Source organism: Cervus elaphus, chromosome 10 (genome assembly GCF_910594005.1).
Source record: "Cervus elaphus chromosome 10, mCerEla1.1, whole genome shotgun sequence".
Taxonomy (NCBI): Eukaryota; Metazoa; Chordata; class Mammalia; order Artiodactyla; family Cervidae; genus Cervus; species Cervus elaphus.
The window spans coordinates 18,440,607-18,468,184 of NC_057824.1; the positions used below are offsets into that span (position 1 = coordinate 18,440,607).

Here is a 27,578-nt window from a genome sequence, read left to right on the forward strand (position 1 = left end):
CGCAGGGGCGTGTCCTGCGCAGGCCCCGCCCCCGCTGCGTGCGCACGTCGGGCCGCCTGCTAGGCTGCGGCGGTCGCGGCGCCCAAGCGAGTCGCTGACTGACGCGCGGACGCGGTGCTGACGGACGCCGGAGCGGACCCGCGGCGGGTGAGTGTCGGTGCCCTGCCTGGCCTCTCTTGGGGCTCCTCCGCGAGCCTGGCCACTCCCGGCTCTCGGGAACTCCGCTCGGCCGATACGGCCCGCTGTTCCCCCGCGCCCGCCTGAGGAAGCCCGGACGGGCCGGGGCGAGGGGCGGCCGGCAGGCGGCGAGCGGGGCGGCTGGGGGCCGGGAGGGAGGACCTCGCTTCCCAGACGGCGTTTCAGAGGCCTGGGGAGGTCTGAGCCGCTCGTTCGCGTCGGTCCTCGTGGGGCACACCCCCCTGCCGGCGTCTCCTGCGCCCCACAGAGGGTGACCCGACCCCCGGGTCGCCGCGGGAGGACTTGGCGTTCCCGTCAGGCCTGCAGCCTCTGGCCGCCCAGCCCGCACGTCGGTCCACTTTGGGCCGGCGAGGACCCGGACTTGGCCCGGCGTCGGAGAGTCGTACCCGGGCTATTGGCGCGGACCGGGCTCTGATCTTCCTCCTCCTGACTCACCTCTGGCTGAAGGGCCCTTTGAGTCACTTCCTGAATTACCCGCGGCCGCCAGGTTGCAAGGGACCAACGTCAGGGGCAGCTGGTTAGTCTGGCAGGGAGTCTACCTGTCACCTCACAAGCGCGGTGCCCTCGGTGTGTTAACTGCCCTGTGAAAGCTGCCAGGACCGCCTTGCACAGTCTTAGCTCAAGGCCTGTCTGCGTCTTGTCATTTTAATGACTTCTGGTGACCTGGTTGCTCGTTGGCTCCCATGTCCCACACCAGGTGGAGCATGTTTGAAAAAACAGAGACATCCTGTAGTGCTCTAGAGCTCAGGAAGCCCTCTCACTCTCAGCCCCTAACAAAACTGGTGAAATGGGGTTAATGATGAATGGAATTAAGAAGCTTAGCCTGCCTCCCACAATCAGGAAAAGGGCACAGGTGATCTTGTACCTGGTTGTCTGCCCCCAGATCCCATGCTTTTTCCTAGAGTATAAATAGATTTATGTTATTTAAACTAGACAGTCTTCCCCCTCCCCCTAAACTGTCCTCCCAAGTAGAAGGAAACAGGAGCTTACTGGTTTTATGTATTTGAATTTCTGTTATGGCATTAGCCAGGGTATTTTGATTAAAATTTTGACTGCCACATTAAAATTTTTAGTTTTGCTTTTGTGAGGAGGGGGAATAAGGAATATAAATGAGTAAATCTGTGCTTTATTCTTTAGGTTTTTTTTTTTTTTAAAGAAACATCACAAGACAAAACATCACAAGCTTACCAGAAGCTCACAGTTCAGTTGGTCATTTCCAAGTTTAGTTGGTGAAACTGGGAAAAGTTTTCAAATACAGTAGCTAAGCCAGAGGCTTCCCAGGTGGCTCTGTGGTAAACAACCTGCCTGCCAAGGCAGGAGATGCAGGTTCTATCCCTAGTTTGGGAAGATTTCCTGGAGAAGGAAATGGCAACCCACTCCAGTATTCTTGCCTGGGAAAGACCATGGACAGAGGAGCGTGGCAGGCTAATAGACCTTGGAGTTGCAAAGAGTCAGACTCGAAGGAGCAAATGAGCACTCAGGCAGATAAGCCAAAACACTGGTGAGGGTGTGGGGATTTGAAGGACACACTCGTTGAGTGACTTCTTCTGATTAGGGATGTGAAGAGGAAGAATCTGTGATTTCCCCATTGTCTGACTGGATTTCCTTTTCTCCTTTGCCTGGGCCAGTAAAATGATAGCCTGTGAGTCTCCAGAGTCAAGAGTATGAGCTACTGGAGAAATAACAATGCCAAGGATAAGATGAAATACAGAAAGTAAAGTATTCATCACCTTTGGTTTACACACGTTGAGTCTGTCAAAAAGCAAAAGAGCCAGGGCCTTTGGCTACCTTGATTTTTTGGTTTCTTTTTAAAAGCTGACTCTCTTCAGAGAATAGTTGGGCTGTGTATCAAGTTTGCAGCAAAAACCAAAATACCATTCATCTAGGAGGAAAACATTTTTGAATATTGGAATTGTATATTTCAGCATAGTTCCCTGACCAGGATTGGAATCCATGCCCTCGTCTGTGAAATTGTGTTGTCCTAATCATGGACCACCAGGGAATTCGCCAGTATAAAATTTAGAATTTAGCTATAACTCCTTGGAGAGAAAAGATGAAAAATTTGAACCATAAATTACCTCCTTGTTTATTACTGGCCATAGTTAACTAAAAATTTTTAAGTACACACTTAATTCAATCTCTTATTCTGACAGTAGTTAATGGGAGAATTGAGAGATCTGAGTCACATCTCCTTTTGTATTGAACACAGCGAAGGTTATTTGCTTTTTAACTTTATTATATCTGTTAGGTTTGTTTGTGTAAAAGCAGAGGATGAAAACTCTTTTGTTGTAACCTGTCTTTTGTTGTAACCTGAATAGTCTCTCAGGATATTTTTGCCCTGCTGAGAAGCAGTGCCATTACCAATTAATTCTTGGCAACAGTGAAGGAGGGGGTGCATATCTTTAATTGGAACAATTAATATAACTGCTTATACTGGGGTCTTTCTGTTTTTTATAGTGAAGATATTTCACTCTGGTGACCATTCAGGTGCTCTGTGATGTTGTTCACTCCAGTTTGGTTTACTTTTTCATATTGACTTCGTTTATTTACCATAAAATGTCTCCCATTATATTACACATTGTAAAGCCAGTGAAATTTAGCAGTATTGTTGATGGTCTGGTCTAACAATGTTATATATGTTTACAGAATATGCATTACATTTATTCATAAATCCTTTCTATATGACCAGCTTCTTTCTATTTAAGAAGAATAATGGTTTTGGAATTGACTGTAGATACTTTAGAGGTGCATAGCTATTGTAAAGGAAGTTCATTTATAGTCAGCCCATTAGAGGACTACATCTTAATTGTGATCTTGTCTGACTCCAGTGGAGCAAAGGACGCTTTCTGGGTCATCATATCAACCACATCTATAGTCAGACCTTCCTTACAAGATAACATTCTGAACCTTAACTATTTGTTTCAAAACAGCAGTTAAATTCATGAGGCTCTTTTTAGTGAGCAGGCTTTAATGTCACTTTGATGTAATTTTAGAAGACTTTTAGCAAACATGCATTTCCCTATGTGATAGTTTTTTTTTTTTTATTAGTTGGAGGCTAATTACTTCACAACATTTCAGTGGGTTTTGTCATAGTGATAGTTTTGTTTTTTTTTTTTTAGTGATAGTTTTTTTAAGCAAATATTTTAATAGTAATTCAAGGGCTGTTTCGTCAGTTTGTTGTTGTTCAGTCACTAAATTGTGTCTGACTCTTTGGGACCCCATGGATTGCAACACACCAGGCTTCCCTGAGTCGGTGATGCCATCCAACCATCTCATCCTCTGTTGCCCCCTTCTCCTCCTTCCCTCAGACTTTCCCAGCATCAGGGTCTTTTCCAGTGAATCGGCTCTTGCATCAGGGTGGCCAGAGTATTGGAGCTTCAGCATCAGTCCTTCCAGTGAATAGTTGGCTCATGGAGTAGGAATTGCATCAGAATTACATGTCTTCTTGCATTCATTGAGGAAGGTTCTTTTTTAAAATATGTGCTTAAGTATCTCTCTGTGAAAGTCTACAGATACACTGACTTTTTGTTTGCTCTTCAAAATGATTGAATTGTTAAGTACAAAATTGAGCTGATTAATCAATTTGTAACCATTATTTTCACTCATAAACAGCTATTCAGCACTAGATAATGTTTTACATATGCATGTATGTTTTCCAAATACATACGTGTTAATTTATATTAGAAAGAGTGACAAATAAATGGTTCATTTCTCCCCCAAAGGAAGCTGTGGAGTATTTTTGATCATGAGAAAAACATTTAAACCCCTTGATGTGCAGTTTCTGTGTCTGAAAAATGAAGTTAATACTTGATGAGCCTTCAAGTCTTGGGTGCCTAGAATGCTGCTCTTCAGTCTAAGGGGTTTCCAGAGCTTTCTGTTTCACTAAATTAGGTGTTGGGAACTTGTGTTTTTAAAATTTCCTGCGTGCTTCTTGTTTGGGGCCTCCCTGGACATAAGAGAGAGCAGACTGGCAGGAAGGCAGAGAAGTAGTGACAGGAAAAGGATGGATTGCTGCACACAGTGCCTGCCATCTGCTGTTCTGCCAGAGGCCCAGCAAGTGAATGCTCTCTCCTCTCTGTTGTTTAGTTGCTAAGTTGTTTACGACTCTTTGCGACCCCGTGGATGGTAGCCTGCCAGGCTTCTCTGTCTATGGGATTTCCCAGGCACAGATACTGGATTGGGTTGCCATTTCCTTCTCCAGTGGACAACAAGAGCAACACACGAATAGATTTGTTTCCTTCCCAGGAATATCAATAAGTCTAATTATTGTCATAGTTCTCAGTAACTTTAAAAGGGCTTTGGGGAAGAATGGCCTAAAGAGACAAGTGTCTAGCACCCTGCCAGCCTGACTTCTGCTAAATACCCTCAGCTTCCAACCATTCTCCCAGTGAGCTCTCTCAGTCTTGGAAGCCTCAAGTTTCACTGTCTTGTATTATGTTCAATTCCACAATTACCTGAGGGCTGTGGGAAGGTGCTGGCATGATTAAAACAATCTGCCATCATGCTTTTAGTTAATCTAGTTGGCTGGCCTGCCTCATCAGTCACTGAGGTGATCCTGTTTATTATGACAAACACTGGGACCCATAGTCTGAGCATAGAGATGTACTGAGGGAGTTGGTGAGACAGGATATTTGAGTCAGAACAGTCCTAGAAAATCTGGAACATAAACCTCTGTCTTTAGCACCATTGTCTGTACTGCACAATTAGCATTTATAGTATAACACACCTGTTCTATTAGTTATCTTTCTGTTTCTCTTTTTCTGTCTCTCTATTGAAAGCTGCTTAAAATCACCAACAAGATCTTAGGCCTCTTTGTAGTCAAGGAGCCCCATGAGTATTGTAAGTGTTTGTGGATGATAACATGGCATGTCACATGCACAGGCGTGCTCATCCCTTCCTTAGTACTGCATCTGCTGTTCTCTCTGGTAAGACCACTTGGAGCTGCTGCGGAGGAACTGTTGTCACTTGAAACTATTTCCAGAGCAGCTTGGGGGAGGGCAGGCAGAGGAGGGGAAGGATCAGTGAGCAGAACTGAGTTAGAGTGTGAGGGGGTCCTGGGTAGCAGTGTTTGAAGGTGATGAGAAAAGCAAAGACAGTGAAGGGATGTTACACCTTTGCTCCTTCAGTTTTCTAGAAGGAGACAAGGGGAGGGTCAGTCTTGTCTTTGCTTAGTAATCGCAGGTGTCCCACAGAAAATAACTTTTAAAACATTCTATTCCTCTACCACACTTGGGTTTTGTCAGCCTCAGAGAAATCTCTTAAGTGTCTGTGCTCAGTGTCATGTTTGTCTTGCTTTGTAACATTTTTTGTGTTTGCAGAAAGTCTTACTGGTGCACCCAAAAGGAACAGTGAGATGATTGGCTGCTCTGGGTTATGCTTTCTTCCCTTTTGCATGTGACTTTTCTGAGACACATGCCCAGATTTAAAGTCAATACGTTCAAGTTCAAATGCTTACTGGTAGAAGGACAGAGAAACAGCGCACTCTCTGCCCACTTGGCACACTTGTATTGCCTCTGTAGTGTGCACTGAGGGGGTTACAAAAACAACAAACCCATGGTCCTTGTTCACCAAGAGTTGGCAGTCACCTTGAGGAGGTGCCAGACAGTAAATTCACTTTGTAAGGTTTGTGATTGTTGTTTTGACACTCAATATTCTGGGAGGTCAGGGAAATGAAGAGCTGAGAAATGGAAAAGACAGCCACTTGAACTGAATCCACTGGGTTGCGTAAAAGACAGTAGGAACAGAAGAGCAGGAAGGAGGGGAACCATTGCTTAGTGAATGAGCATTCAGGGAGCTACTGGAAACATGTCACCCACAAAAATGTCTTTCATAAATGGCTCGTCTAGAACAGGGATTCCTGAACTTGAGGGGCCTGTGGGTGCTCTGGAATGGCATAGGTAACATGTATTTATTAATGAATCTGTTCTCTCCAAATTTATTTCTTCTGTATCTGCAGAAGTTCAACACAGGAGGCAATAGCCACATGAGGCAATGTTTTTTTAACTTGTGATTGTCCTGGAGAGAGAGTCAGAAGCCTTCCTCTGATTTTCAGAAGGGTTTGCAACCTCAAAAGGGTAATGATTATTATAATCTGACAAATAGCTTTGCTACCCATCTTCAGAAGTACACATCTCTGAATTTGTATCTTCAGATCAGGAGGTAACTGGGTGGAAGACTGGAGAGAGAAACCCAAGGATTCCTTTGTAAACAACCTTCTACCCAGCACCAGGTGTCATGGGACATACATGAGTGCTTGTGCAAAGGACAGCATGTTCCCACATACACAGTGGTCTAATCTGGTTGCCAGGCGTGGCACAGCTAAAGTGTGCTTACTGACTAGCGGGGGTGATACTCAGCTCTGCCCTCGGGGGCCTTATGGTCAAGTGCAGCTGTTTAAACTGTGTGCCTCTCCACGATACAGAGTTAGAGCCAAGTAGGTGGAGAAGGCAATGGCACCCCACTCCAGTACTCTTGCCTGGAAAATCCCATGGATGGAGGAGCCTGGTAGGCTGCAGTCCATGGGGTCGCTGAGTCAGACAGGACTGAGCGACTTCACTTTCACTTTTCACTTTCATGCCTTGGAGAAGGAAATGGCAACCCACTCCAGTGTTCTTGCCTGGAGAATCCCAGGGATGGGGGAGCCTGGTAGGCTGCCATCTATGGGGTCACACGGAGTCGGACACGACTGAAGTGACTTAGCAGCAGCAGCAGGGGTGTTGGGAATGGGGTGAGAAATCATGTGCTTTTTGGAAGGTCAGGTCATTTTTTTCAGAAATGACTGGCCTATTGGAAACAAGATATGAAAGAGGGAGGGAGCCCTGGGCAGGTTCGGGAGTGGTGACTGATTCAGAACCAGCTTCCCTCTGCTGCTTTTGACATACAGCCTGAAAAGACTGTCCCAGAACTGCCGTCACTTAGCACACACAGTAGGACATGCAAACCATCTGTTTCAGAGTGAGTGCCTTAGCTCCCCAGAGCTCAGCCAGCCAAGTAGGCCAAGCTTGTACCCCTGCCCCACACCCCGCCCCCCACCACCCTGCTTTAACTGTGGATGGTCCACTGTCCCTTCTTCTGGTATCAGCCTTTTGTTTAGGGTTGGGCTGGGGAAAAGGCGTTAGCATACCTCAAAGCAAGCCCTGGAGCGCATGATTTTCTGCCTTTCTTGTCAGTTGCCCTCCCCATCTTGTCTACCTTTTCCCCTAGTTATTCATTCACTATTGCCTAATCAGGTCCTTAGTCAGCAATAGATGTTCTGGGCCATTTGAATTTCTTCTCAGTAATGATTAGTGCTGACAATGATGTTTGACCAGTTCTGGAGACCTCTTGGGAATTACAGGCACCCACTTCATGTATCTTCATGTATTTCGTGGGGGCTGCCTCATGCAACAGGAAGTTGCTCAGTTTTAAAGTGGCAAACTGCTGTTTGTTTTTTTAAATTTTCTTTTTGGTAAACTGGTATTTTTGTAGCATTTTGCTTTCCCTCCTGCAGTAACCATAACAACATAATGCCTTGTTGTATTTCCTCCAAAATGTTCTAAAGACCAGATGTGGGGTTGTTAAGAGAAGCTTGACCCCCCTTCCCTAGAGTAACAGACCTGAGAAGAAAACTGCTGTGAAACCCCTTCCCTAAAGCCAGCTGGGGGAATAAAGGGTTCTCTTAGGTGGACAGCAGGAAGGGCCAGTGCTTTTTGCCTGCATTGGGTGGAGCAGTGCTGGCAAGCGTTTGTTACCTGGACTATTAAAATTTTGCCTATCCATTTCTTTCTTTTTTTTACCCCCTTCTTTTTCTCCCTCCCTCACCTCCCAGCCCAAAACCTTTCTTTTTTTTTTAAAGTACAGCTGTGTCTGCTGCATCATCCTACACTGCTAGCCTCCTTTTCTTTTTTAAAAATAATTTTTAAAATTTATTCACTTTGGCTGTGCCGAGTCTTTCTTTCTGCTCTGGCTTTTCGCCAGTTGTGGTGAGCAGGGCCTACTCTCTAGTTGCGGTGCCTCAGCTTCTCACTTCAGTGGCTTCTCTGGTTGCTGAGCAGAGGCTGAGTCAGGCACTTGGGCTTCAGTAGTTGCCGCACACAGGCTCTAGAGCACAGGCTCAATAGTTGTGATGTACAGGCTAAGTTGCTCCGAGGCATGGCTTCTCCCAGATCAGGGATCAAATATGTGTCTCTGACACTGGCAAGAAGATTCTTTACCACTGAGCCACAAGGGAAGCCCTCCATTTCCTTTAAAAAAAAAGAAAAGATAAGGCAGTGTTCTGTTCTTAACCAGGCTTTCAGAATCCTTAAAATTATAAAAGGTATGTTCTTAATAGCTGTATCTGTGGAATGTGATGGAGGCAGTTGAAAACCATGCAGTGCAACCTTTCTCTTTCAGCCCCTCTACAAGGCCCATGTAACAACCCCCCCACCCGCAACTGCTCATCAGTAGGAATTTTTGTAGTAAATATGGTGCTCAAAGATACTTACTAGCCAGCCAATTTTCTTATGTCTGGGATTCACTTTTAAATGTTCTCTTTGTCATCTACTCTTTGAGAATACCTCGATTTTGAGAATACCTCACATTCTGGAAATCATGCAGTCACTTAACAAACCCTGATTAGGTAGGTACCCTGTGTTGAAGTAAGACATAAAGATAAATGAGCTGTAATCTGGAAAAAAGACATATGTACAAAGAAATGCTGCAGCAGGATACACGTGCTGTAATAGTTGATGAAAAGCTTGCTTAGGTGGCTCTTAATGTAATATCAGGCCTCCAAGATCATCCAGCTCATTGTTATCTGACCTTATTTTTAGAAGCGGCATAACTCCATTTTCGGAGGAGTATGCGAGCTGCTGTGTCTGAAATGGGTGGGGGAAGCCCACGGTCTTTCCTGCTCTACCTTCTGTTAAATGCCATCCTCCCTGCAGCTCTCTGAGAAGGGCCTCTTATTTTATAAATGAGGCTGTTGGAGTTCCAGAGCAGTAGTGTTTGTAATACAGCTAGCTGGCACAGACCTGGTATTAGAGCTTAGTTCTCTTCCTTTTTAGCCTACATGTCAGTCAGACACCAAACTGATAAACGATGATTAGATTTTCTCCCAGTTCTGTGTTCTATTCCTTCAAGAAGTCAGTGAACATGTTTCTGTCAGGGGCTTCTCCTCTGCCTGGCTTTGTTAACTGAGCCTGCTTGAAAGGTTTTGCCTCCTTGTGATCTAAGTACATATCAGTCCTCTTCCCAGGAAGATACTGTGACCCTTTTCCCTGTCATCTGTGGGTAGTGAGTGCCAGGTTGCCCCACTTACAGCCTCTTTTGTTTTCTGGTGGAAATTCAGTTTCCCCAGAAATTGCTGTAAAGGATATTTGATGAAGGTGTGTGATGAATGGCATGAAGCTTACTGTGAAAACAGACCTCTTCTTGTCTCTCTCTAAACTGATGAAGGGATGAGAGGTTAGAGCAGGGCTTCTCAACCTTGGTGCTCTTGACATTTTAGGCTGAATGATTGGTGGTGGTGGTGGTCTGGTGTGTGTGTTATGTGTGTGTGCACACGTGTGCTTTTGCTTTCTGCGCATTGTGGGATGTTGAACAGCATTCCTGGCCTCTATACACTAGATGCCGGTAGCACAGCCCACCCTCCAGTTTTCACAAGCAGAGATCCCTCTGGGCATGACCGATGTCCCCTTGAAAACCACTGGGTGGGGATTGATTGTCAAGAGAACTAACTGCAAATGAGAGTTATCATATTTATATAAAGTCAAGTTTTCATTTACCTAAACCTTTATTTATACTGATGAGCTGCTCTGAAGAAACAAAACAATAACATGTCCCATCCTGTATCCTGACCCATCTATAGCATGGAGGGGCCTTCACCTAACTCAGGTTCAGAGGCCCCTGAAAAGAATGAACTCTGGAAATGATCTTCCTTTGGGTTCTTTGCAAAACTTATTTTGCTAGATATGCCCAGGCTTTTCTGTTCCTTTTTTGGTATTAGAAATGTTATCAGAATGAAAACAGGTTCTTCTTAGTGAGCATTCATCTCAGCCTGTGACCCTGGAATAGATTTGATGCTACTTACAGGACCTTTCATAGAGAAAAGGGTTTTCCATTTCTTGATTAAAAATATTCAGAAACATTAGTTAACTTTAAGTGACACTTGCTTTAGTTTACTATTCAGCATCATGCAGCAAGCTAAAAATAATAAATGAAAACAGCAGTTTCATAAATAAACTAAATAATAGACTAAAACAGCAGTTTTATGGTTATCTCATTGAATTGTCACACCTGCCATGCAGAGCTGTTATCACTCCCCTTACAGATGGAGAAACTGAGACTCTGAGAGTAACTGGTCCGAGGAGCCTAGTGGGTGTGCAGCAGAACCAGGGCCCGCCCTGCAGTGCCTGACTTGAGCCTGTGCCTTGACCACATGCCTGCGCTGCCTCTCGGCCTATGTGGCAGTGGACTCTTGGCCAGTCATAGTTGAGGTCGGGTTTGTTGGGCTCCTACACACGCTAGCAAAGTAACGCTCAAAATTCTCCAAGCCAGGCTTCAATAGTACGTGAACTTCCACATGTTTAAACTGGATTTAGAAAAGGCAGAGGAACCAAAGATCAAATTGCCAACATCCTCTGGCTCATAGAAAAAGCAAGAGAGTTCCAGAAAAACATCTGCTTTATTGACTATGCCAAAACCTTTGACTGTGTGGATCACAACAAACTGTGGGAAATTCTTAAAGAGATGGGAATACCAGACCACCTGACCTGCCTCTTGAGAAATCTGTATGCAGGTCAAGAAGCAACAGTTAGAACTGAACATGGAACAACAGACTGGTTTCAAATCGGGAAAGGAGTACATCAGAGCTGTATATTGTCACCCTGCTTATTTAACTTATATGCAGAGTACATCGTGAGAAATGCTGGGCTGGATGAAGCACAAGCTGGAATCAAGGTTGCTGGGAGAAATATCAATAACCTCAGATATGCAAATGACACCACACTTATGACGGAGGGTGAAGAGGAACTAAAGAGCCTCTTGATGAAAATGAAAGAGGAGAGTGAAAAAGTTGGCTTAAAACTCAACATTCAGAAAACTAAGATCATGGCATCTGGTCCCATCACTTCATGGCAGATAGATGGGGAGACAATGGAAACAGTGACAGATTTTATTTTTTTAGGCTCGAAAATCACTGTCAATGGTGACTGCAGCCAATGAAATTAAAAGACGCTTGCTCCTTGGAAGAAAAGTTATGACCAACCCAGACAGCATATTAGAAAGCAGAGACATTACTTTGCCAACAAAGGCCCATCTAGTCAATGCTATAGTTTTTCCAGTAGTCATGTATGGATGTGATAGTTGGACTATAAAGAAAGCTGAGTGTCAAAGAATTGATGCTTTTGAACTGTGGTGTTGGAGAAGACTCTAGAGAGTCCCTTGGACTGCAAGGAGATCCAACCAGTCCATCCTAAAGGAAATCAGTCCTTAGTATTTTTGGAAGGACTGATGCTGAAAGCTGAAACTCCAGTACTTTGGCCACCTGATGCAAAGAACTGATGTTGGAAAAGACCCTGATACTGGGAAAGATTGAAGGTGGGAGGAAAAGGTGATGACAGAGGATGAGATGGTTGGATGGCATCACTGACTCAATGGACGTGAATTTGAGTAAGCTCTGGGAGTTTGTGATGGACAGGGAAGCCTGGCGTACCGCAGTCCATGGGGTGGCAAAGAGTCTGAGATGACTGAGCAACTGAACTGAACTGTAGGCCAGCTCTAAAGATGATCACGCAATTCAGTCATTGCCTCAGCCCCTTTGGTGTCCAGTCAGCCCATTAGCATTGTGCTGTGCAGGTGGGACTTGTGTATGTGTGGCTGCTGTTAGCCTTGTTGAGTCCATGTTCCAGAAACTTTGAGATGGAGGGATTTGGTCTCCATGTCCTTGAATGTATACTGAAATACAGATACTCATGTTTGTATCTAGATAATGGTCACATTTACACAGACGCTGAGTTACTGCCAGCAACTGCTGCACAGGGAGACTGTGGTCTGGGCATCTTGTACTGATGAGGAAACTAGACCAGACGAAGTAGTGTGTTCAGTTTGGTTCAGCTGCTCAGTTGTGTCTGACTCTCTGTGACCCCATGAACCACAGCATGCCAGGCCTACCTGTCCATCACCAACTTCTGGAGTCCACCCAAACTCATGTCCATCGAGTCGCTGATGCCATCCAATCATCTCATCCTCTGTCGTCCCCTTCTTCTCCTGCCCTCAATCTTTCCCAACATCAGGTTCTTTTCAAATGAGTCAGCTCTTTGCATCAGGTGGCCAAAATATTGGAGTTTCAGCTTCAACATCAGTCCTTCCAATGAACACCCAGGACTGATCTCCTTTAGGATGGACTGGTTGGATCTCCTTGCAGTCCAAGGGACTCTCAAGAGTCTTCTCCAACACCACAGTTCAAAAGCATCAATTCTTCTGTGCTCAGCTTTCTTTATAGTCCACCTCTCACATCCAAACATGACTACTGGAAGAACCACAGCCTTGACTAGACGGACCTTTGTTGCCAAAGTAATGTCCTCTGCTTTTTAATATGCTCTCTAGGTTGGTCGTAACTTTCCTTCCAAGGAGTAAGCGTCTTTTAATTTCATGGCTGCAGTCACCATCTGCAGTGATTTTGGAGCCCCAAAAAATAAAGTCTGACATTGTTTCCACTGTTTCCCCATCTATTTGCCATGAAGTGATGGGACCAGATGCCATGATCTTAGTTTTCTGAATGTTGAGCTTTAAGCCAACTTTTTTTTTTCATTTATTTTTATTAGTTGGAGGCTAATTACCTTACAGTATTGTAGTGGATTTTGCCATACATTGACATGAATCAGCCATGGATTTTCATGTGTTCCCCATCCTGAACCCCCCTCCCACCTCCCTCCCCATCCCGTCCCTCTGGGTCATCCCAGTGCACCAGCCCCAAGCACTTGTCTCATGCATCCAGTCTGGACTGGCGATCTGTTTCACACTTGATAATATATATGTTTCAATGCTATTCTCTCAGATCATCCCACCCTCGCCATCTCCCATAGAGTCCAAAAGTCTGTTTTATATATCTATGTCTCTTTTTCTGTCTTGCATATAGGGTTATCATTACCATCTTTCTAAATTCCATATATATGCATTAGTATACTGTATTGGTGTTTATCTTTCTGGTTTACTTCACTGTGTATAATGGGCTCCAGTTTCATCCATCTCATTAGAACTGGTTCAAATGTATCCTTTTTAATGGCTGAGTAATATTCCATTCTGTATTTGTACCACAGCTTTCTTATCCATTCGTCTGCTAGGTTGCTTCCATGTCCTGGCTATTATAAACAGTGCGGCAATGAACAACTTTTTCAGTCTCCTCTTTCACTTTCATCAAGAGGCTCTTTAGTTCTTCTTCACTTTCTGCCATAAGTGTGGTGTCATCTGCATATCTGAGGTTATTGATGTGGTATGTGCTGACCTGTTATCTCTGACCTTGGATCCTAGAAGATTTCAGCGAACAGCTGGAGTGTCTAGAAAGAGAGTTTAAGGGTGTTTTGTTAAGTAATCACTCTGCCACCTTCATTTTTCTGCCTTTCAAGTGTGGTTTCGAGGAGTGTTGCAGGTGGATTGTTGTTGTTCAGTCACTGACTCTTGTCTGACTCTTTGCGACCCCATAAACAGTAGCACACCAGGCTTCCCTTTCCTTCACTGTCCCCCTGAGTTTTACTAACAGTGGAGTCTCTGAATGTTTTGTCTTTTAAGAAAAATCAGTTTTATTGAGTTAAAGATTATCCTTGTAAGTCAGCTTTCACTCTGAGAGGCTTTTTAGAGTGGAAGAGAGGGCTGTTGTCACACCTGACTACTGATACTTTCACATCACCTGCAATGTATTTTCTCTACCTTCCCGCTCCTGGCTACTCCTCAGGGACATTTTCATCCATGTACAAATCAGGCCCGATACACCGAGGGAGGAAGACAGTTGCGCACCCCTATTCCTTGAGCTGTTGCCTTGTTATTAGTACAGGGAACCAGAAAGCAGGGTGGCAGCGGGCTGCCTGCTCTGGGGCCTGACTGCTGTCCCCGGGGAGGCCGGGCCTACGGGGAGCTGGGGGAAGCCGAACCTCTTACTCTCGGAGAGGCCGGTGGCTGTTGCTGCTGGTCCGCTGCCACCACAGACGCGAGTCTGTGAGGACAGGGCAGCCTCTCGGGAGTTACCAGTTCCTGGTCAGGGCTTCTTTCTTTGCACCCACTTCACCCACCCCTCCCCTCTACTGCCAGAGTCTAGGCAGTTGTGAAAAAGTCTGAGAATAACACCTAACTCTGAGACCTGTGGAAGCATGTTAGGGTCCCAAACAGGTCCAAGGTGAGCCAGAGGAGCCGCCTCACTAGATTGACCAGTGCCTTGGCCTGTGGAGTTGCTGGTTTTATAAGACCTTTATGTTGATATGTTTTTTGCCCATCACACTCCTGTTGCCAAGGCAGAGTATATTTTCAGTAGACAGGAAGATTGGACTGAATAGATCTTAGACTCTCAACATGTGGAGGACACGCTTTCAGATTCTTAAAACCAGCTCTTCTGATTCTCTGTAGTTACTATGGTAATAGGTACTATAGCAATCTGCGGGCCTTACCTATTGTGACCTCCCCATGGGGTCAGGATGCCCAGAGCCTCGGCTTCAGCATCGGCCAGGACCTGGCAGATCTGGCTGCTTCCCTCCAGGCACCGAGGTGGGGGGGTGGGGCGCCACCCTCCCCCTTGGGACCAGCCGTCTCCAGCCTTGGCCTGCCCTGCTAGTCAACAAAAGCAGGGCCCGCCAGAGGACAACCTTCTTGGGTTGCCCTGTAATCTGAGTGAGCCAAGGTGAGTGTGTTTGGGGTGGGCGGTATAGTCTTCAAATGGGAACCTGAGCATTTACGTCTCAGAAACCAAAGGATTGAGCTCACTTTTCTTACTAAAAAACAAGTGTCACTCAGTGGTTTAGCCAACCCCTCCACTGTGAGCATAAGTGCAATGTAATATAACCTCAGTTTCCATGTGGCTAGTAGTCTTGTCAGTAGACACCATACTAATTTCACCTTTGTGTACCACTGAGGATTGGCTGTGGACACAGGAGGCGTCACCTTGCATTCAGAAGGACTCAAGTTTGGTTCCAGCTCGACTGTTCACTCTGAGTGACATTGGCTGTATTACTTAATTCTCTTGATCTTAGTTCCTTCATAGTCATGGGACCCTGCTCAGAAGTGACTTAACATGGCGTGTCCACATCTGTTAGACTTTAGTCTAGTGGTTTTTCTCTGCATCGCCCTCTTCTGGGTGAACCTGAGGGCCTTTGGTCCCTGCTGGGAGGCTCTATTGAGTCTGTCTGTAGAGAGGAAAGGGCTCCCAGGTGGCTCAGTGGCAAAAGAATCCATCTGCCAAAGCAGTAGACACCCGAAATGACAGTTTGATCCTTGGGTCGGGAAGATCCCCTGGAGGAGGAAATGGCAACCCACTCAAGTATCCTTGCCGGGCGAATCCTGTGGATAGAGGAGCCTGGCAGGCTACAGTCCATGGGGTCCCAAAGAGTCAGACATGATGCATGTAGAGAGGAACATGTAGAGAGGACACATGCATGTAGAGAGGAAATCACCTGGAAGTCCATAGCACTTCTAGGTTTTCCAAGGTGGAAATTCGGCAGAAGCATCCTAAGCCCTCATGGTTTCCCGCCACTCCGAACACTGTTTATGTCATCATTTGTAAGAGAAGCCGAGGTCACAGGTGACAGTTGTTGCACCTGAGTGAAAGGAAATGTGGCTGAACACTTAATTCATAGGACCTGTGCTTTCAAGATTGTTCCAAAGTTGGAACGATTTTTGCTTGATTGTACCTAGGGATAGACCCACAGTCTCGTCAGAATTTACACTGTTACAACCAGCCTTGTGGATGTCTGGTGCCTAAGCTTTGTTCTTATAAAATCCCAGCCTGACTGTTCTAGAATTCAGTCAAGGCTTCAGCCCCCACCCTCAGGTGCTTCTCATGGGACTAAAAAGCCTTGTCTTCTCAGCCCCAAGACCCAGTGACATTCAGGAGACAGAGCAGGTCTTGTGTTTATTTCATTTGTAGTAGGAAGTGGCGTCTTTGGTGCCAACAGCCAGTGGACTTCCGGCCCATTCTCTGCTCTTTTCAGTTCAGGTACCGTCGCAGTGTCTGAATTCTTGCTCAGCTGTATTTGAACATGCTAGAGATGAGCCCACCACTCCCCAGTGAACACAACCTGCCTGAGAAGTCAGACTTCCTGAGTCCAGTTTTTGAAGTTACTAAGAGGCTAGTGCCCTTAGTTGCTTTCTGGTTGCTTGTTGCCAGATATGCAGGTGTGTGTTGAGTAAATGTGACGCCAAGAGCTTTATGTCCCTAGACTCCTCACTTTTCCAAAATTGCTTGTCTGAACTTGCTCTTTGTCATGAGGTTAATAGTCATCCATTCAATGAACTGTGGGATTGAATTCACCAGTGACCAGAATGAAAGGGGTGAAGCTTGTGTATAAGAATTCCTAAGTGTCATTCATTCTATAGACTCAGAAGGTGGTGACCTAGAGGATGTGGTCTCCTCAGGGTTTTGGGAGGCCACTCTTCTTCAGTTGCTTTGTTGGGTAGAGCTGAGTCAGCCCTGTGCACTGCTCCCAACATCCAGCTCAGCGAGCGTCTGGCAGCATCTGCAGTGAGAATTTTCCAGCTGCAGCGGTCACAGGTCTCACCTCAGAAAGAACAGGAATTCCCTTTTCCTGACACTGGCAGGCGAAAAGGCCTGAGTCACAAGTCCTCACGTGTAACTGACTGCCCAGAATTACCTGTGGACACATCATATTTCACATTCTTCGTCAGTGTTTCAGAATCACCCACTTTCTCCAACAACTTTGTCAAGAGATCATCAGCACTTTTCAGCCACGTTAGTTTCATGAAGCACTTGTACACACGTTAGTCCTCACAGCACACTCCAGAATGTGGAGCACAGAGAGTTTTGTTACGCAGTTTTATGGATGTGGAAACTCAGCTTTTAGAATGGTATGCCTTACCGCTAGCCGTGGAACTACTAAGCATTGGAACTCCAGCCCAAATCTTTCTAACTCTAAAGACCTCGCCCTTTGGGCAGGGCCCAGCTATCTTTCCCTTCCTGAAGGTGAGCTGGGTCTAGAGCAGTAGTCAACAGCAGGTGGGAGCCCGGAAGTGACCCCGTAAACTGACAGGTTTCTTGAGCTCCCTCCTGCCCCCCCAACTTCCAGCCCTCCCTGAGGTCTGGGAGCAGCACAGAGACGGTCAGGTGGCAATTAAAATTTTTATTGTTTTGTTTGGTATTTTAGAATTTAATCCATAACTTACTGTCGCTATCTCACCACCCCCTTCGTTTAGCTAACCTGATCAGTAGGCATTTCATTTAGGTGATGGCATCCATTACAGCTCAGGCTGGAGACTCCCCAGGGCGCTGCGCTGTACGTGATTTGGAATGTGGTGTTGGATTCGGAGCAGCTCAGTCTGAGGGAGTCTAGCTCTGTCTTGTAGGATATGCTTCCAGCTTAACACGGAAAACAGGATGATGGCCCTTGTGGCTGTGATGCCAGTTCTAGACGAGTGGACTCTGAGCCTCACACAGCCCTCTTGAGGCAGGCAGGGCCTCCGGTGCCCAGTAGGGGCCTTTCTGCAAGAAGGGAGCAGCCCCTCACCTTCCCTCTGGCCGCCGTCTCCTCTGTGTACAGGAGACCAGTGCCAGCTCAGGTCGTGGGCCTCCATCCTGTGCACTGTGGTAGTTGGTGTCTGGTCACCGTCAATTCCAGTAGGTGGGAGAACTGTTCTAATTTCCAGCCGCCGGTCACCCTGCCTTTCCTCCTCACTTCCCCCTTTTTCCTCTCTCGTGCTGGCCAACTCCGCAACCTGCCCCTTGCCCTGGTTGTGGTTCTCCAGGGCAAAGAAGAAATGGGAATGAAGAAAAGAATTGTTACAGCTGAAGTCCCCATTGTGCCTTTGGGGGAGGGAGTGGGGGTCACGTTTCTATCTGGCAGCCAGGCTGACTGACCTGAGGTTTGCTGACATGAGTTTGTAGAGGAGGACTTAACGTCTTTGAACATGTTTGTACTTTAAGAATCCCTAGAGTCTTCAGCCTGTCATTCAACAGGGCAGAGGCTTTGTTCTGGATCTGCTGGGCCAGACCCACCAGAGAGAACACTGGTAATCAGGACAATGTTGCTGTTTCTCTCAGAGCAGGTGTGGGAGTGAAAACCAGTCATGATCAGTGAACAGCTAGGAGTACAGGAGTTACAGGGTCATGGAAGCAGATTTTATAAACAGGGTCACAGTGTTGTCGGGAAGTAGAAGAAGAGGGCCTGACCTCTATAGATAGACATTTCTGGAATTAGTAGGAGCAAAGTAAAGGGCCCTGGGGACTTCTGGTGACTGGTTGGTACAGCACAGAGACTTAGGTGGTTTGCCCAGTCCTGTTCTGTCTCTCTGTCCCCCTCTCTCCTGCCTGTCCCTCCCCCTTTTCAAAAGAATTTAGCCTCTTTACATAGAAGGAGCCAATTGGCTAAAAAGTCCAACAAATAACAAGTATTTATAGTTTTCCAAAGTCCCTTCCTGCCATCACTGGGATACTTAGTTATCCATAGTCCTAGTCAGTGTTTGGGGTCTTTTTTTTTGTTAAGATTTTTTTTGTTTTGATGTGGACCATTTTTAAAGTTTTTATTGAATTTGTTAACAATTGCTTCTGTTTTATGTTTTGGTTTTTGCCTGGGAAGCATGTGGGATCTTAGCTTCCTGACTAGGGATTGAGCCCACACCTCTTGGTTGGAAGGCGAAGTCTCAGCCACTTATTTTAGAGAAAGAAGTTGATGCAGACATTTTCATGCATGGGTACTTGCCCATCAACTTGTTGCCGTGGTGCCAGGATTCCATTGTTTGCTGCTACTTGAGTAGCCCTGCCCTGTATTGTTAGGCTGGGTGACTTTTTTCAAAGGTTATAGTATAGCTATTTATCATTTTGGTACAGATTACTTACTGTTAATACTTCTTGAAGTATATTTTTCACAGTGGACTATTTGGGGATCTTTTTGTTTTTGTCGGGTGCAGGGTGGGGCAGCTTCTTGTGGATTACAAGAGATTGCAGTCTAGAAAGGTTCCATGTTCATGATTTGGTCTTTGATTTTCTAGGATTATAGTGGTTCCTGCAAAGAGAAAGGACTGGAGTGTAGAAGTCAGCCTGACCAAGTTTGACCATGAAGCTTTTCAGAGAATGAAGTGAATTCTGTTTGACATACAAGGTGGCTCCTGAATGCTGCCAACCACCGCCCCCTCCCCGCCCCGCCCCCCGCCGGCCACTCCCTTGAGGAATAGTGGCCAGGCCTCCAGGCGGCCCTCTTTCTGGAACTCAGCCCGAGTGGGGTGAATATGCTAAGTGAGCCTTCCTGAGAATGTTCTCCTTCCGGCCAGACGGCACTTTCGGCCTGCGCTGTGTGCATGCTTGCTAAGTTGCTTCAGTCGTGTCCCCGATTCTTTGCCACTCCATGGACTGTAGCCCTCCAGCTCCTCTGTCCATGGGGTTCTCCAGGCAAGAATACTGGTGTGGGTTGCCCTCCCCTTCTCCGGGGATCTTCCTGACCCAGGGATTGAACCCACGTCTCCTGTGGCTCCTGCATTGCAGGTGGATTCTTTACCACTGAACCACCAGGGAAGCCCTCAGCCTGCGTTTGGGACTCAGTATAATTGCTGCTGGGATGGGAAAACTGGTATCTACCCTTCCTTCAAAGCAAAAGTTTTCAACCCTGTTCTGAGTTTAGAACCTATTGAGGTGGTGGACTGCAGAGTGTGCCTTGCTGTCCACTGGCGCCTACTGTTGGTGGTACGCTTTACAGCATTTCCCGTGTGCCTTCTTTCCTTTGATTTGTTCTCAGCAAGTGTTTATGGAGAGCCTGTTATTTCCGAGGCCCTGGTGCTACAGCAGTGAAGCAGACAGATGCGGCCCTGTCCCCGGGGCTAGAGTCTGGCCTCCTGGGAGTGGGGAGGTGGGAATTTGGGGCTATTGGGCAGGACCAGTGGAAGAGGGTGGGCGGAGGGTATACCTGAGGAGGGACTGGCACAAATAAACTGCTGCTGCGGAAAAAAATGCCGAGGTGGGCACTGGTGGGAGCCGGCTTTCTCTTCCTCTGTTTTGAAGAGAAGCAGAAGCCTTGTTGCTTGAGTGACTACACCTCCCAGAGTGCAGTATCATCCAGTAGACCAGTTAATGGTCAGATTGAGTCACTCACACGATCACTGCGTTCACCATGGTGATCAGGTGCTGGAAGTTTACCTGTTACCACAATTGGTGACCTAGGCAACCGGATGACAGTTGTTCTGTCTTTGCCTGATACTAGTTTTTCCTGTAAGCAGCCTGGGGCTGCAGGCCTCAGGTGCCTGGGGTGTCCTCAGCATAGCCACATACCTGCCTAGAGCTTCTGGGGCTTTATTGCAGCCTTCTCTCCTCTGTGAAGCCCAGAACTTTCTTCCCAGCACCCTCTCCTCTCTGCAGTCTGAGTGCTGAGCAGCTGGAGAAAAATTGTGGCTCTTAGGGTCCCTAAGGGAGTGGAGCTCAGATGTTCTTTCTTAAAAGTCTGGGGAATTCCCTAGCAATCCAATGGTTAGAACTCTGAGCTTTCACCTAGGGCCTCGGTTTGATCCCTGACCAGTTAGAGCTAAGATCCCACGAGCTTCGAGGTGTGGGCAAAAAATCAGGTCAGTATGAATGACCTGGGGGAAGCTATGTGGAGCTTACTTCAGGGTTGGCAAAGTCTACCTTGACCCCTAGGAAAGTGGACACATAGAAGGCAGCCTTTCACCATTTCTGTGGCTGTCCCGTTTCTAGCGTTGTTCATATTGTTTTGCAATCTAGAGGCACTTCATCTCCCCCACCCCAACTCCTGTCTGTCGTTGACAGTCTGCACCACACTGTTCACCAGCATTTTTATAGAGGAGAGTATATCTGATTTGTCAGAAGGTCCCATTTTCTGTATTCTGCTATTTCTTTTTTTTTTGTATTCTGCTATTTCTGTTCTCTTTTTTCCAGCTTTAGTGAAGTATCATTGACAGTAAAATTGTAATATATTTAAAATGTATAAAAGTGGTAATTTGGTATATGTATACATTGTGAAAGGATCCCCACAATTGACTTAACACATCCGTCACCTCACATATTTACCCTTTTAAAGAAGTGAAAACCATTCAAGATCTGTTCTCTTAGCAGATTTCAGTTATGCAGTTCAGTATTATCAACTATAGTCCACATAGTCAAAGCTAGGGTGTTTGCAGTGGTCATATACAGATGTGAGAGTTGGACCATAAAGAAGACTGAGCGCCAAAGAATTGATGCTTTTGAACTGTGCTGCTAGAGAAGACTCTTGAGAGTCCCTTGGACAGCAAGGAGATCAAACCAGTCAATCCTAAAGGAAATCAACACTGAATATTCATTGGAAGGACTGATGCTTGAAGCTCCAGGACTTTGGCCACTTGATGTGAAGAGCTGACTCATTTAAAAAGACCATGATGATGGGAAATATTGAAGGCAAAGGATGGGGGCAGAAGAGGGTGAGATGGTTAGATAGCATCACTGACTCAATGAACATGAATCTGAGCAAATTCTGGGAGATAGTGAAGGACAGAGGAGCCTGGAGTCCTGCATTCCATGGGGTCGCAAAGAGTGGGGCATGACTTAGTGACTGAACAACAATTATCAACTATAGTCACCATGGTTTTCATTAGATTTGCAGACCTTATTCACAATATAACTGCAAATTTGTACCATTTTACCAGCCGTTCCCATTGCTTCCACTCCCAGGCAATCCCCATTCCATTGTTTTCTCTGAATTGAACCTTTTTTTAAAAAGATTGCACATAGAAATAGTATTATGCCTTGTCTGGCTTATTTTACTCTCCGCTATTTTCTAAGAGTTCCTGGAACAAGTGCACACCATCATATCTAATATTTACTGAGTGCTTACCACGTGGCAGGCACTGTGCTTCTGTGTTCTTACTTAATCCTTCCTATCATTAATTCCATTGTATAAATGCTAAATCTAAAGTTGAGAGAAGTTTCAGAAAGACTGCTGAGTAAAACCAGGCCTTGTAATATCTCCAAAGATAACAAAGGAGATGTTATCTAGAGAAAACTCAGAAAGGAAATGAAGTAACATATTAATGGTGGTTATCTGTGGGCTGAGATAGAAGTGGTTTTTTATCCTTTCAGGGACCATTTCTTATACTTCTTTGTCCCCCTAGACACCTGTTTCTGGGCAGAGCTCAGTAACGCTCAGTAAGAAGACACTGGTAGAGGTAGAAAGTTCAGGTCTCTTCTTTCTTTGGCCCCAGTGATAGTAGCTCTGGTCCTGTGTTACCGCTGGTTGTTGGGCAGCTGTGCTGCTGTTCCCAGCGGGGCTGGAAAGGCCCAGATGGGCTCTCCCCATTGCCCCGTCAGGTGGCAGGTGAACCTGTTGTCTTCCAGGAGCCAATCTCCAGGGCTGACGAAGGCGGCGGCAGTGGGCATCGACTGGCCGACGAGTGTCACTTCCTCTAGCTCGGCAGTCTGGAGTGGCTGGAGGCAGTGTGCCTGCGTGGTGACTCAGCACTGCGGTGCAGCTTGTCAGAGGCTTCTGGAGCTGCCCTGGGGGGGGTGCTCTCTGCACAAGCGCGCCCGCCTCTAGCTGGAACCAGCAGGCTAGCTGGTTCCGATCGCTCGCTGCCACACTGAGAGCTGCTGCACCGCTGCTTTTTTTACTTAAGTCATATTCCTTTATGTTTTAGGTAACTTTTAATTTTGATATAATCTCAAAAAGACAGAAAAGTTGTAAGAATGGTACGTAGAACCCTTGTGCATGTGTCATCCAGGTTCACCGTCAGCACTGACTCAAGGGCTTCACTTGTATGTCCCCCCCCCCCCACCGCCGCAGTGAATGTGCCTGTACACACACAGACACGCACACACACTCTGTCTCTGAACCATTTCACAATAAGTTGCAGGTAATATGCCCCATTACTTGTGACTACTTGAGTGTGTGTTTCCTAAAACAAGGACATTCTTGTAAATAACCACAGTGCAGTTATAAAAATCAGTAAGTTCAGCATCAATACAGTGCTGTTACCACTGTCCATATTCACATTTTGTCCAATGCAGATCCAGCCCCCGTGACGGCAGAGCTTTATTTTTATGAAAACGTCCCTGAGGCCTGTGGCGCCTCCTGGTGGTGTTGCTCAGGGGCGAGCAGAACTGGCAGGCGCCTGGGGAGTGACTGCCACGGGCGCCACATCCCCTGCTCCTGTGTCTCCGCAGGACCAGAGGCGTGAGAGCAGCAGCCATGTCAGCGGAACTGGAGACCTCAGAGGGGCTGGATGAGCCGGAGAAAAAGATCTCCGGGGTCCCAGAGAAGGACAACCACACCAGGTGAGCGGTGGCGGCCATGGTGCAGTCAGGCCGTGCTGCTGGCGCCCGCTGCCTCTTCACCCTCGCCCCACGCAGGGAGGCAGGACAGACTGCTCAGTGCCAAGTGGTGGGATTTGATGATGCTCCTGGTCGTTTCTTCTTCCTGGAATTCTGAGCGTTCTGTCATCTGGGGTGAGAGAGGGTAATCAGAAGCAAAGCTGGCACCTTTCCAGTGTATCCCACCCCTCAGATGTGGGAGCAGCTCTTACCTCCAGGGCTTTCCTTACTGGGTTGAGGGCAATTCACTCGAAGCCTCCAGTCACCCAGGCCTGTTCTTCATTGTTCTCAGCCTCTCCTTATAGCCCTGTCCATTGGCAAAGTTCTCTTTTTACATCTTGGAATAATTGTTGAAAATAAACTATTGGCAGCATGTGAGTGACATGAGCCAGTCTCCTAAGGAGGCCAGCAGAGACTGGGCCATGGGAGGCCAAGCTTTTCTCACTCGCGTTGACAGTTGTGTGGATGCACACAAGTCCCTGCCCAGCACCTTCTGTGCCTTGTCTGGTGCTCGCACCTGTCACTTGATTTTGTTCAGCAGCACAGGCCTCGGTCCTGGCTCTGGCCTCCCCAGCCTTGCTCTCACTGCCATCCTCCTGTGCCAGGTCCCAGCCTCATGTCGTCCTCGGGCTGTGGGTTCAAGGTGGGAGGAAGGCAGCTGGGCCACCCCAGGAGCTGCATGGCTGGTTCTTCTCCAGGGTGTGGATCCTGGGAGACACGTTACCCGAAGTCGTCTGTTCCCTGAAGTCAGCACACACTGTGGTAGGGTCAGAGGTGTGTGTTTCTTCAGGCAGCACAGAAGCCAAGCGTCACTCATTTGGGTGGTTCAGAGACACCCGGACACAGTGGAGGAGTGGGTCAGGGTTATCCAGAGTGTCACCCGAGTCCGGGAGCAGACCCATGTCTGCCTGTGCTCTGCTCCCTGCTGAGAGGCTGGAATCACATTTCTGAGCAGCCTCTGCCTCGAGCTCAGTGAGTGGTCAGCCTGGAGTTGGAAGGCTAACTCACACATGCTCTCTCCATAGGATGGCAGACCTTTCTGAGCTCCTGAAGGAAGGCACCAAGGAGTCACATGACCGGGCGGAAAACACCCAGTTTGTCAAGGACTTCTTGAAAGGCAACATCAGGAAGGAGCTATTTAAGGTTTGTGCCCTTAATCATGAAATGGGTCGGGCTGGGGGCCCTTAGTCCCACAGGGTTGACCCCCCCACCCCCCCAGCCTTCCTTCACACCCCATGTTTTCTCAGCATCAGGCTGTGGTTTAATGTCTTAAAAGGAATAAGGCAGTGATGTAAAGGAAGTGATCCGTGTTCCAAAGAATTCACCCTGTCATTCCTTTAAGAAACAAACACTTCCTGTGCACGTGAAATAACTCACTGTATGAAAGTGGGGAATAGAGGGGGTGCTCAGGAGTGTGGGCAGTGGGCTTGGGAGTTGCTGGCCCAGGCCCTGGCCCTCTCCCACGGTCTCCCCATCGCCCTTGGCAGCTGGCCACCACCGCGCTGTACTTCACATACTCGGCCTTGGAGGAGGAGATTGACCGGAACAAGGACCACCCAGCCTTTGCCCCCTTGTACTTCCCCATGGAGCTACACCGGAAGAAGGCGCTGATCAGGGACATGGAGTATCTCTATGGCGAGCACTGGGAGGAGCAGGCGAAGTGCTCCGAGGCCACCCGGAAGTATGTGGAGCGGATCCACGAGGTGGGGCAGAACGAACCAGAGCTGCTGGTGGCCCACGCCTACACCCGCTACATGGGGGACCTCTCGGGGGGCCAGGTGCTGAAGAAGGTGGCCCAGCGGGCCCTGAAACTCCCCAGCACAGGGGAAGGGACCCAGTTCTACCTGTTTGAGAATGTGGACAACGCACAGCAGTTCAAGCAGTTGTACCGGGCCAGGATGAATGCCCTCGACCTGAACCTGGAGACCAAAGAGAAGATCGTGGAGGAGGCCAACAAGGCCTTCGAGTTCAACATGCAGGTACTGCCAGGGCCAGGTGGGAAGGGCCTCTGCTGGCAGGGCCGTCCCAGAGCCACTTGAAGAGGCATCAGTTCCCTCAGACAGATAGGCTGCCCGAGAGCAAGTCTAGCGACTAGACAGGCCAGCGGGCACGACCCCACTCAGGGTTCCACCCTGTTTGATCAATAGCCTGTGTGTGGTGCTTTGGGAAGGCGACACCCCGGCACGTTGAAGGGTCGGGAAGGTGGGAGTTATCTCTGTCCTTCTCACCCCAGGCTTCTGGTCTGAAGGAACGTGGAGTTCCCCCTTTTTAGCAAGGGTTGCTGTGAAAAGTCCTGCTTGGTAAGTTCGGGGAGAGAACCAAAGAGAGAATGATTCAGTTTACAAGTAGCTGTTAGACAGGCCCGAGTCTGGCAGGCCGGTTCTGTGTCGAGCCCAGGCCCTGCCCTCCACTCCAGGGAAGTGCCGGCCTGAGCACAGGCCTGAGGGCCCCTCAGGACCAGTCAGCCCTGCCAGGGCTGCCTCCTCCCACGGCCCTCGTTTTCTCCTGTTTCTTGCTAGAAATACCCAGCACCTGCAAACAGGGACGTGCTGGGGATCCCACGGGGTGGGGGGCAGTGCTTTCTGCTTTGTCCTGTCCACCTCCCGGGGGTGTCCGCCTGGGCTCTCAGCCTGGGCAGCACAGGTACAGCCACACGTCCCAGAGCTCCCCCTCGGGGAGGTGTCCGCCCTGTACACTCCCGCCCCTGCCTGCTCGGCCCCTCTGGGGACACACGCCGGTGACGGCTGTCGATCCTCTGCACCTGCAGGTATTCAGTGAACTGGACCAGGCTGGCTCCTTGCTGGCCAAAGAGACCCTGGAGGACGGGCTCCCTGCGCACGATGGGCTTCCCACGCACAGCAGACTTCCCACGCAGGACGGGCTTCCCGTGCACGACGGGAAAGGAGATGTGCGGAAGTGCCCCTACTACGCTGCTCAGCTGGACAAAGGTAGGCCTTGCGTGTCCTGCGCACCCAGGGCGGGTATGTCGGCCCCCACTCATGGCGTGTCCCCTCGGTGCTGCCGCGCAGGTGCCCTGGAAGGCAGCAGCTGCCCCTTTGGAGCAGCCCTGGCCATGCTGCGAAGGCCCAGCCTCCAGTTCCTGCTGGCCGCCAGCGTGGCCCTGGCCGCTGGCCTCCTGGCCTGGTACTCCATGTGAAGGACCCACCGTTCCACGCTGCGCCACCTCCCGTCCACCGGCCTGCCCCACCTCCATCCACGACCAAACTACCACCTCAGGTGACTTTTCTAATGCTGGGCTTGAGAAAACAAGCAACCAATAAAAGTCAGAGACTAAAGCCTTTGCCTGTCAGCATCCTGCCTGCGGGCCAAATGCTGAACTGGGTGCAGGCCCACCCCCGAGCCCCCGGCCCCAGCAGCAGGAGCAGTCCGCAGGCTGGCCTAGGCCTCTGGGACCAGCGCTGCTGCTGGGGCCCCCGCACCTCTGACCCAAGGCTCGCTCGCTCCCCCCTTCCTTGTTGCGTCCACACTTAGCTGGGTGTCTTTCCCGTGCTGGGAGTGGATTGCCAGCAAGTTCAGGCCCCAGCGCTGTGGGAGGGTGGGGGCCTCCCCAGATGGCGCTGCTCTTTCTCTGGACTTCTCCTGGGGCGGGAGCCAGAAGTCGGGCTTTCACCTTGCCTCAGAGGTCCTGGAGCTCCGTCCTGGGCAGCCAGTCCTCACGCCTCTCAAGCAGACACCCAAATCGGGGTCAGTTTGGCCGTGGCCTGTCTCCTCTGACCTGTGAAAACGCTTCTGCACTCAATAAAGTGGATTCTGCTCGTCGCCTCCCTCGTTTTTGGTGTGACGTTGTCCTTGTCGGTGCCTGGCAGCCCCTCGCGCTCCAACACTGCCCGGTCCCTGCCCAGCACCCTCCTTCCAGGGAGTCCGTGAGCCACCTCTCAGGGACGTGGACGTCCATGTGGTC

General features: G+C 48.3%; 1 protein-coding gene and 1 long non-coding RNA gene across 3 annotated transcripts; one reads left to right on the forward strand and one right to left on the reverse strand.

Annotated features, from left to right (window-relative positions):
* On the forward strand, window positions 1-27,436 carry HMOX2 (heme oxygenase 2). 2 transcript variants are annotated; one of them, XM_043914205.1, is made up of 6 exons: window positions 1-147; window positions 23,510-23,620; window positions 24,682-24,799; window positions 25,144-25,635; window positions 26,424-26,604; window positions 26,686-27,436. In XM_043914205.1, exons 2-6 carry the CDS (start codon window positions 23,535-23,537, stop codon window positions 26,811-26,813), a joined length of 1,005 nt encoding a protein of 334 aa, XP_043770140.1. In that variant the 5' UTR covers window positions 1-147; window positions 23,510-23,534; the 3' UTR covers window positions 26,814-27,436. The 2 variants fall into 2 exon arrangements, with proteins under 2 accessions (XP_043770140.1, XP_043770141.1); XM_043914206.1 differs by lacking the exon at window positions 1-147 and adding an exon at window positions 19,394-19,472.
* Window positions 23,370-24,688, reverse strand: LOC122701350. The gene is made up of 2 exons (XR_006343053.1): window positions 23,869-24,688; window positions 23,370-23,786 (listed from the first exon to the last, which is right to left on the reverse strand). It is a non-coding gene; the product is annotated as an uncharacterized LOC122701350 (long non-coding RNA).
* Window positions 27,437-27,578: the final 142 nt, after the last annotated feature.